Source organism: Drosophila mojavensis, unplaced genomic scaffold (genome assembly GCF_018153725.1).
Source record: "Drosophila mojavensis isolate 15081-1352.22 unplaced genomic scaffold, ASM1815372v1 contig_49, whole genome shotgun sequence".
In the NCBI taxonomy this organism is placed as follows: domain Eukaryota; kingdom Metazoa; phylum Arthropoda; class Insecta; order Diptera; family Drosophilidae; genus Drosophila; species Drosophila mojavensis.
The window spans coordinates 3,642,858-3,652,511 of record NW_025318872.1 but is presented as its reverse complement, the minus strand read 5'-3'; the positions used below and the strand labels follow the sequence as shown (position 1 = coordinate 3,652,511).

Genomic DNA, 9,654 nt, shown 5'->3' with positions numbered 1-9,654 from the left:
TGAGCGCGCGGTGTGTGAACAAAATACATAATAAAACAAATAAAAAAGAAAAGCAACAACAAGGTACAACAAAAATTACAAAAAAAAAAAAAAAAAATAATAAAAATACAAAAAAATATTAAAAATTGTAATAACGAAAATTAATGAAAATAAATTGCGTGTGTTGGCAAGTTTGTTTATGTTTAAAAGTCTCGTAGTGCAAAAACGTTAACATCTTCGGCTTTGCCTCGGTTAATGTTCGTTAAGCCCCACCCCTCGCGCACCCAGCCCCGCTGCAGCCAAGCAACGCGCCGTGTTTACCGTGTGCCGGTTAACGGTTCTTATTTCGCTTGCCATTTTACTACTAGTGTTTATTTTTGTCCTTCTGAGGCTTCAAACGCTTGAAAAACTGGTAAACATTTGATTATTAATTTTGAAATAAATGAATGCCAAGAATAGAGCTCCGTGTGTGTGTGTGTGTGTGTGTGTGTGTGTGTGAAGATTACGCGACATTTCAGCTTATGCAATGCGTAGAAATTTGACAAAAAGAAAGTAGCTATATAAAATGAAACGATTTCCAGAGCAATTGAGAAGGGCAAGGGTCAGGTCAGGGCTGTGAGCGAGGAGGGGAGGAAAGGGACAGCTACGAAACTAACCCAAAATCTAAATCTGTTGTGTTTGCTGTTGTCCTGTGTCATTGTCCTGGCCGAGTAGCTGCTGCCGGCTGCTGTTGCTGCCGCTGCTTGGTCCTTGGTAATAGTGTCGTTTCCTTTATTTGTGCCCGCATTGACTTTTATGTTACCTTCTTCGCCTTTTTTCTCTCTTACAATTGAAAATTCAATTGATTTACAAAATGAAGCTGTGTGTGTGCGTGTGTGTGTGTGCGTTTTATTTTTTTTATCTATTTTCATTTTGGCTTTTACGAGCAGCACTCTCTAGCTTAAAGCAAGCGTTAACCGTTTTGCTGTTTTGTAGATAGGTCAAAGGGGGGGCGTGGCACGGCGTTTGTCGCCCAGCAATTTGCTGCCACTGATGTCCACTCTGCTGCTGCTTCTTCTTCATCTTCTTTGTTTGTGTGTGTGTGTTTGGTGGCGGCCTAAATCGTTTTTGGGCGCAGATTTGTGATTTTTTGCTGCCTTTTTTTTTTTTTGTGCTGCCGCTGCTGTTGTTGTTGTTGACTGTGCAAAAGGCATTGAAATGTTTGCTCTGGACATTGTCCTCAAGTTTTGTGGAACAGAAGCCGGCGAGAAAAGGATGCGCCAGAAATTGACACAGTTAGGCTTTTTTGCTTTTTTTTTTTTTTTTTTTTTTGCTGTCTTTCATTTTCGTTATAGATTTTTGTTGGTCGTAAGTGAATTTCCAGGCAGTGAATTGTAAGTGTAACTGTGAAAGCGCACAAAGGCAGTTTTGATAGATTGCTTCTGGCCAAAAATTGAGTGTCAATTGCAGTTATAAAGCCAAGCAGTTGCGGCTTGCATAATATATGATAAATATATGCAACATCTATAGAACGGTTCATCAGAGTAGAGCAAAAGTTGTCCTTAGGACTGAAATAGCTAAAAGAGCTAAGATATTAAAATATATATGGGTGTATTTACGTGTGTAAAATGGAAATATGGAAATGTAAGTGAGTTTTATATCAAACAACATGAGAAAATTTTAAAGGGCACAAAATATTATATTCACATGAAAAAGAATCAGGCTGGAGTTGGGGAAGCAAGTTTATGAAAAGAAAACAAACATTAGTTTTATATTGCAGATGATCTAAATATGTTTGTATATATGTATGTGCTTGCATCATATAATATTTATGTACAAATTATCAAATTGATAATTCATTTGACTATGCAATTGTTTTTTATTTTTATTTTTTATTTTTTAACGTAATCATATTTTAAGAGCACAAGTTAACCTCTTATATTATTCGTTTACTTTATTTCCATTAATAGTAATTTTTTTCTTAAACATGCTTTGAGCTACTTTAGTTAATGCATGTAAAGTGAAGAAGTTAAAGTCAAGCGCTCTTCTATGCTTCCTCTCCCATTTCGCAGGCTTCAATAATGCATGAGGACTCAGACCTCTCAGGCTCTCTCTCTGGCGGATGCACTTTTTCGTTTCTCTAATATTCGAACTCTTATGAATCGCATCAAAGCAGCAAATCGCAGCCAAGCATTGGATTTGTAATCAACTCTCAGCTCACTAGGGAAAAGCAGAAGCAACAGCAAAGCAAAAAAAAAAAAAAAAAAAAAAAAGAAAAGAAAAGGAGAAACATTTAGTTGGCGCATTAAAACTGCAAATGCTAGCGCTTGGTCCTTTTTCATGTCCTTTGACAACTGCTGCTGCTGCTGCTGCTACTTTGTAGCATACTTTTGTGCTGCTTTTTATGGTTGTCCTTTTTTCCTGGTTTTTGTAGCATTCGATTGTTTGCCATAGAGATAATTTGCAGTTAAGCCAAGCACAAGCAGCTCAGTTATGTTGTTTTACATTGTTAGTTGGCTTACAAAAGGCAAAGGACCTGCCAGGACATCAACTGTTAAGCGCCTGATGAAGTAGTTTCACACAGTCTTACGCAGTTTTACAGTTGTTAACGAGTCCTTCGCATTTTTGATAAGACGCTGCTTAAAGCTGCCTTAAAGCAACGGCACACTTAAAGCTCCTTTTCGTCCTGATCTCGTTGCTGTCATTCCTTCGTCTCTCGCATTCCCACATTCTTCTTCACATTTCGAGCACTTTGTTTAAGCAACTTTTCTCGTTTCGGTGTCAAGTGTTTTTATTAGACCCGACGCAGGGGAAAAAGGAAAAAAAATAAGGAAAATAAAAAAATATAAGAAAATACACACACAAAAATCAACAAAATGAAAATAAGGAAAAAGTGGAAAATATGTGGTAAAATGAATATGGAAAATATTACAGCTACTGTTGTCGACAGCTGCCGCCACGACTCTCCCCCTCCCCCACCGACTGCGCCTATTTTACCTGCGTGCTTTTTGTCGTCTTAGCTTCATAAAAGCTGTTGCTTTTTCTTATGGACATTTCTGCTTTTCTTTTCTTTTCTTTTTGCCTGCGCACTATCAAAGCAATATTTAAATGAAGTTTTGCGAGAGCGCACGCAGATTTAAATATCCTGTAAGTTAGCGTGCAGGAGGGGTAGCCTAGACGGCCACATCACTGCCTTTCTTATACCCCCATCATTGTCCACACGGTATATGACAGTCCAGCACGCCCTGATTTAGGCATTCGTTGGAAACTCATTTTGTAGGCACTCGACACGCATACGACATGTGTGACAGCTCAAGTTCTGCTTGCTGTCAACTTTAACCATTTGCAGACATTTGTTTCCTTTGTTTTATGGCATTATACACTTAATATACAGCTATACATGATATATATATATATATATGGATATGTATGTGTGTATGTATGTATGTATGTCTGCTTTATCGGATGTCATTAGCCTAATTGACAAACGAAACAACAGAAACGAACGAAATAAAAATGAATAAAACAGAGTCAGCAAGATTTCAGAGTGTAAATAATGAGAGGGAAAAGTATATAGAAAGACAGATAAGAAATTATCTGTTTGCCTTTAGTATTTTCGTATTTGCATAGAGTTTGTGTGAATAAAATATAGTTAACTGAGTTATTAATCAATTAGTCTTGTCAAGCGCTCAATACGCGAGGGAAAGCCATTTCTGTTTATTTTCTTAGTTCAAATAAAACTGGAATTATCAAATTTCAATGCAGTCAACTGTGAAGAGTGCATATTTCAACAGTAATATTTATATTACCTTAATTAAAATATTTTAATTGCACTTACTTCAATATGAAAGCTTTGATCAACTTATTTTAAAATATGGTTTTAAATGATTTTTTTTAATATTTTAGTAAGGAAAGGAAGTTATATTTGAATTGACAGACAACGAATTATACCGCGTCTGTTACGTTTTCTTCATGATTCATGATTATTTATTCATGATTAACTTAGATATGGTAAATTTACGTATCGTTAAATATCGATATGCATCCCTAATGCAGAGAATTATAATCGCAGCCCAATTTACTATGGATAAATTTACTATTGGATAAATTTATTAATGACTCTGTGCATCAATGGCCGAAAACAAAGAAATGAAGTTTAATACAAAATTTAAAACACCACCAGAGCTATGATTATTCAAAATTTTATGGAAAAAATGAATATTCGGAATTTGACGAATTAGACTCTATATTCTGAAGGCTCTGATAATTCAGAAAGACGTTTAAAGCAGTAAAATATTATCATCAGATGCCGATGGGATCTCTTAACTATATCCTGTCAGCTAAAATATAAATTTAATTGAAAATCTTACTTGATTTTGATATTCCCAAAGTGGTATTCAATATGTATATATAAAAAATCGATTGAGGTCTGGAGTCTAGTTTCTAATTAAAATAGAATAAAGTAAAGAACTCTCCACATTGAATATAATTTATATTGTAATTCAAATGAACATACCTATATATATCTGAATAAATATACATATATATAATGCATAAATTGATGAAGATTTATTAAGTGACATCAACTATATTTTGCTGGAATTACCTTAGTCATTTAGCTTCACTCCACTCTATCCGCTTTATCATCCGAGGAATACGTAATTGAAAACATTTTACCTATCTACACTGGAACGATTGCACTGTAGACACAAACGGTAAATTGCCTCAATTTATCCATCAATCCATTTTCTCTATTATAAATTTCAATTCAGCAATGGCTAAGCAAAGTTGCTCCTTATGGCTTATCGTTGATCTTCGTGTGTGGGGCGTGTGCTGAAGGCTTTATTGTAAAGGTAACCTATAAAGGTTTCTAGTATATTTAGTTAGTATATATAGTATATACTATATACTGTATGTACGAGTGCATTTGCGGCCCTTGTCTTTATCTTTTGGCGATAATAACAGGCCGTGTGGCATAAAACCCATTAAATCAACTGGCACTTCGGCGACTATGTCTACCTCTCTCTCTCTCTCTTTGTCTACGGTTCGTTCTGCCCACTGTTCACATACGAGTCCTTGTAGGCATCTGATTGGCTACGCCCACTCGGTTGTTTGTTCTGCTTCTTCTTATCGCACCGCCTGATTGTTGTCGTTGTTGTTGACGTTTTGCAATTGGTGTTGAAAACTTCAGTTGTGAAAATTGGGTAACGCTCAACGAGGATGACGATGACTGCAGTCAGCATTAAGTGCTGCGCCCTCTCTCACTCTCTCTCCTCTCGCTCGCCCACACTTAAACGCCCCCTCTCGCTCTCTCTTTCGGGTTTTCTATACCTGGCTGTCAGTAACAAAAGAAAATTTTAATTTTTATGGCGTTTTTTTTGTGTGTGAGTGTGGGTGTGTTTTTTTTTTCGAGGGCTTCGTGTGCCTCTGTGCTTACAGCAAGTGCCAGAGCCCTGAAAAAAATCCAATTATTTTAAAACTTTTGACAACTGCAACAACAACAACAACAACAAAAACAAAAGCAGCGGCAGCAGTAGCTACTCCTGCACGGGCAACAATGCAAGGACTATGAAAACAATAAGAAACGCAACAACAACAACAACAACATCGAGTTGGCAGCCATTATAACTTCACTTGAAAAGTTTAATTGATTTTTACAAGTGCATATAGAGCATAAAGCATATATATATATAAATATATATATATGTGTGTATGCATGTATATACATATGTATACGTATTTACCTAGACTGCAACTCAAGCTCTGCCACGCCCACCTACAGCCCAGCAGTTTAACTCTTTTTTTTTTTTTTTGGTTGTTGTAAACAAAATGAGCGAGAACCTAGGGCAAAGCCAACTGAAGGAAACTGAAATCAAAAGTAACAAAGCTCATGCCATTGCGCAGCGACTTTGTATTTACCTTTTGGCAGTGCCTGCCAACCTGTCCGAGCGTCTGTCCCGCCTGTCTGCAAGTTCGAGAAGTTGGCGCTGTTTGAAGACATTTTAAGCTGAATTTAATTGCCAGCAGTTGTTGCAATTATATTTGCTTTTTGTTTTTGTTTGTCGAATTCGGATTTTTGTTGCTTTTCGCATAGAGTTCGTCTAGTTCGTAAAGCTCTCTAATAATAGGCCTTGACTAGGGGCGCTGCCTGTCTGCCCACCTGCTAGGTGCACTCTTAAGGCCTGCCACTTGTGCTTAATTAGCTTCAACTAGAGTGCAAATTGGTCTATTTACATGCTTCAGACCTTCCACAAGAAAAGTAAAAAAATGTCAAAATTGCTCTAAATATATTTACATCTTATTGCGATTTTTGTTAGATGTATGTGTATGTGCAGTAGCATTTGAAACGTCGTGTGGAATAGATATACATACAAAATAATACGATAAATATATTTGAAAGACTTATTCATTAATTGTTAGTCAATAGAAGAAGACATTGCGTCAAATCACTGGCTGTCCCTGATTCGTCCGATACTTGTGTCTGCTCAGGGGCGCAACCTGCCTACAGTGGAGGACTAGATTCTCTTTCATACTTCCTTCCAGCCACTAGAAGGCTGAGAATACGTCAGTTCGAAAACCTTCTAATCCAAGTATACAGTACCAAACAAAAGTTAGTGAATGTTTCACAACTTTGACTTTCATCACGCATAAAAATTAATTCATACAAGCAAATTAAGATTTTGTTTTTTATACTTGTTTATTAGTTTGTTCTTAACAAATAGAAAAAGTTCCAACGCTAAATTAGCTAAATTCAAAGAATGAAAAATAAAAAACCAAAAAAATCCACATAAACTCAATTTTGCACGTTTAAAAAAACGACTAAAAGTTAAAAAATAAAACTAAACATTTTTAATATTTAGTCTAAACCCCTTATTAGCAATAACTTTGTTGACTCTTTTTGTTTGCTTGCATGGTTAAATTTGTATGCGTGATGAAAGTCAAAGTTCTGCAACATTCACTCATTTTTGCTCGGTACTGTATGTTTAAATTAGTCGTGATTTTTAATAAGACTCAAGGAGCGAAAAACAATGCAAGGCGTTCGATTTTTAAAATTTTCCAACTTTGTCTCTCCACATATTAGATAATGTAATAGGAGTACACACAACTACGCAAAGGTCTATTCTCGGGCATTCACACAACATCCTTTGGCAAGGATGTGCACGGATTTGCAATTATAAAATATCTCAATCTGCTTTCTTTTATTGCAGGCATTCGAGAACCACCTCAAGCAAATAAAAAGCAAAAGAAAATGAAAGCATTGATAAATCAATAAAAATCATAAATAAATAAATTAGAAGAATATAAAACTGCATATCTTTATCTATATTGTTTAAGAGTTCAATTTCTAAGTATTTAGTACAACTTGTAAGCAGGTAAATTTGGTCGTATAGTAACAACAGCTTCCCTCCACATGGCAACGACGATCCTGATCCTGATCCTGATGCCGATGTCAAACATCATGTGAAATGAATCGAACGTCAATGCATAATAATGTCAACAAATATTATTTTGGGAACAACAACAACAATGATGCGTGAACAACGTAAACAACAACGACTACAACAACAAATGGAACGATGGGCGTGACACATGGGCTGAACACGCTTGAATATTGTTTTGTATTTTATTAAACAAATGTCGCCATATTATGCCAACAATGATGATGATGACATCGCATTTGCTAACACATCTTGTTATATCCGATGATTTTCGGCTTGGCCAAATGTATTTGACGAACGATTGAAAACCATATTCACAACAACGACAACAACAACGAAACGTTCATTAAACTAAATGCTATAAAAAATACCAATACACACACAAAACATACCACACACTCACACGTCACACATACGTAAAACGTACACTCTTTTTACAACACTTCCCAACACTGTCGCCGCACTTTGACTCTCACTCTCTGTGTCTGTCTCTGTCCCGCAATCAGCGCGTGCAGCGTCGCTTCGACGTCGACAGCAAGGTTTGAGAGAGTGCGTGCGAGAGCGAGACAGCATATCAGCAAAGAGAGTAAGTCTGATCGAGCCAAAGAGAAAGAGAGTGCGCAAGCATATCAAAACTTGAAATTCAACAAGCAGCTCTCGCCTAACTGTTCAACAGTCACAAACTCCCCCCACAACCAATACCAATACGCACGCCACCAGCTCCACTATCTCACTCACACTCACACTCCTTGGCATACATATATAATGGGTCTGCAGGTGGCAGCCACTTTTGTTGCAGCCAACTTGTTTGCAGTCCTGTTGCTTACCTGGATGCCAGCGACCGTCGATGCAGTCCGTGAGTACAAAACAACAATAATACCACTAAAAATAATATATACGAAAAATTAAAATAAACAAAAAATATATATGAATATATCAATTATTTTAATCAATTAACATTAAAAATATCTTTGGAAAATTAACATTTTGATTATCGAATAAACTTATTTTTTACTCATTTAAGTTGACAACTCAATATTTTTGTAGGTCACTTCTTACGTATTCTTACGTCCACATATTAAGTATTGAAACATATTCAATAAAGTTGTCGAATATTTTTTCTTTTTTATATATTTATTGAAACATATTCAACCGAATTGTATAATTATCAATAAATATTGGACTTTAAATAAAAATCATATTAATATAAATCTGAAATATTGATTTAAATATAAGCATATACTTTAAATCTTTTTTATTATATCTATATTTTTTATTTCGGTTATTAAGAATCGATTACTGATTTATAATGAATTGACTTATATCATAAACATAATTTTTATATATATTTAAAAAACATTTTTTTGTTTTCTTATAAATGATAATTTAATGACCATTTTTTTAACTTCGAAATTTTTAAATGTCAGTCTACACAAGTAAATAATTTTTAAATAAAGGTTTTTATAGTTCTTATTGTCAATACAATTTAAATAGAAAAGTTGTATAGATTAAACATATTTAAGAGCATATTTCTCGGATCTACACTTCATCTTGATGAACACACAGCCCGATTATGATAGTCCAATTTCTCGAATTTTTATTAGTTATTAAACTTGGCTCCGTCTCCTGCAAATAGTGTGCAGACATTGATAATATTGAACTTAAAAGTTTTGTTTTATGTTTATTATGCTCTGGCTTATATTGGCAATTAATGTAAAACGTATGCGAGTATCCTCCTATCAAATACCTGGGTATCGTTTGGCTTACCTCACTCCCTCTTTCGCCTCATTTTTTGGCTCAATCAAGCGAAAGTTGTAAATTTCAAATTGCTTTTCCTCTGCCTTACCCCTGCACTGAGAGAAACTAGTTTTGTGAAGTCATATTTCATCAGTCAGCGCGAATGCTATTTGGTTAAAGTGGGCGGAGCGTGGGCGGGCGAAGGCGTCGCTTGTACTAGTTTTCGGTAGCTTATGGCTTAGAGTGTAGCAAAAACTTTTGCTATATGTTAATTATGGCGCTGCATTTATTTGAGGCTTAATATAGCATGTCGTATTCATATAGTTTGCCAGTTGCCAGTTTCTCGGTTTCTCATTGAGGTTAGAGCGGGATCGAAAAGCGAGAGAGAGGGAGAGGGAGCCATAATGGAGAAGGGTGCTTGGATTTGCCAGAGGGGATATTTTCTAACTACTTCGCTGTCGCTGTCTAAGCGAAAACTTTTCAAATTATCGTAGCATCAACTTTTTGTGCGTCGTCCCGC

General features: G+C 35.8%; 1 protein-coding gene across 8 annotated transcripts in view; it reads left to right on the top strand.

Moving 5' to 3' along the window:
- Nucleotides 1-9,654, top strand: part of LOC6578044 (tyrosine-protein phosphatase Lar) — a 168,536-nt gene that overhangs the window by 35,764 nt on the left and 123,118 nt on the right. For 7 of the 8 annotated variants that reach the window (XM_015165963.3, XM_015165968.3, XM_015165965.3 and 4 more), the window contains one exon: nucleotides 7,904-8,253. In XM_015165963.3, coding sequence (XP_015021449.1) covers nucleotides 8,163-8,253 — 91 coding nt within the window. In that variant the 5' untranslated portion in view covers nucleotides 7,904-8,162. Of the gene's footprint in view, nucleotides 1-127; nucleotides 392-7,166; nucleotides 8,254-9,654 lie in introns of those variants that run through there. The other variant, XM_044009282.1, reaches the window with a different exon arrangement.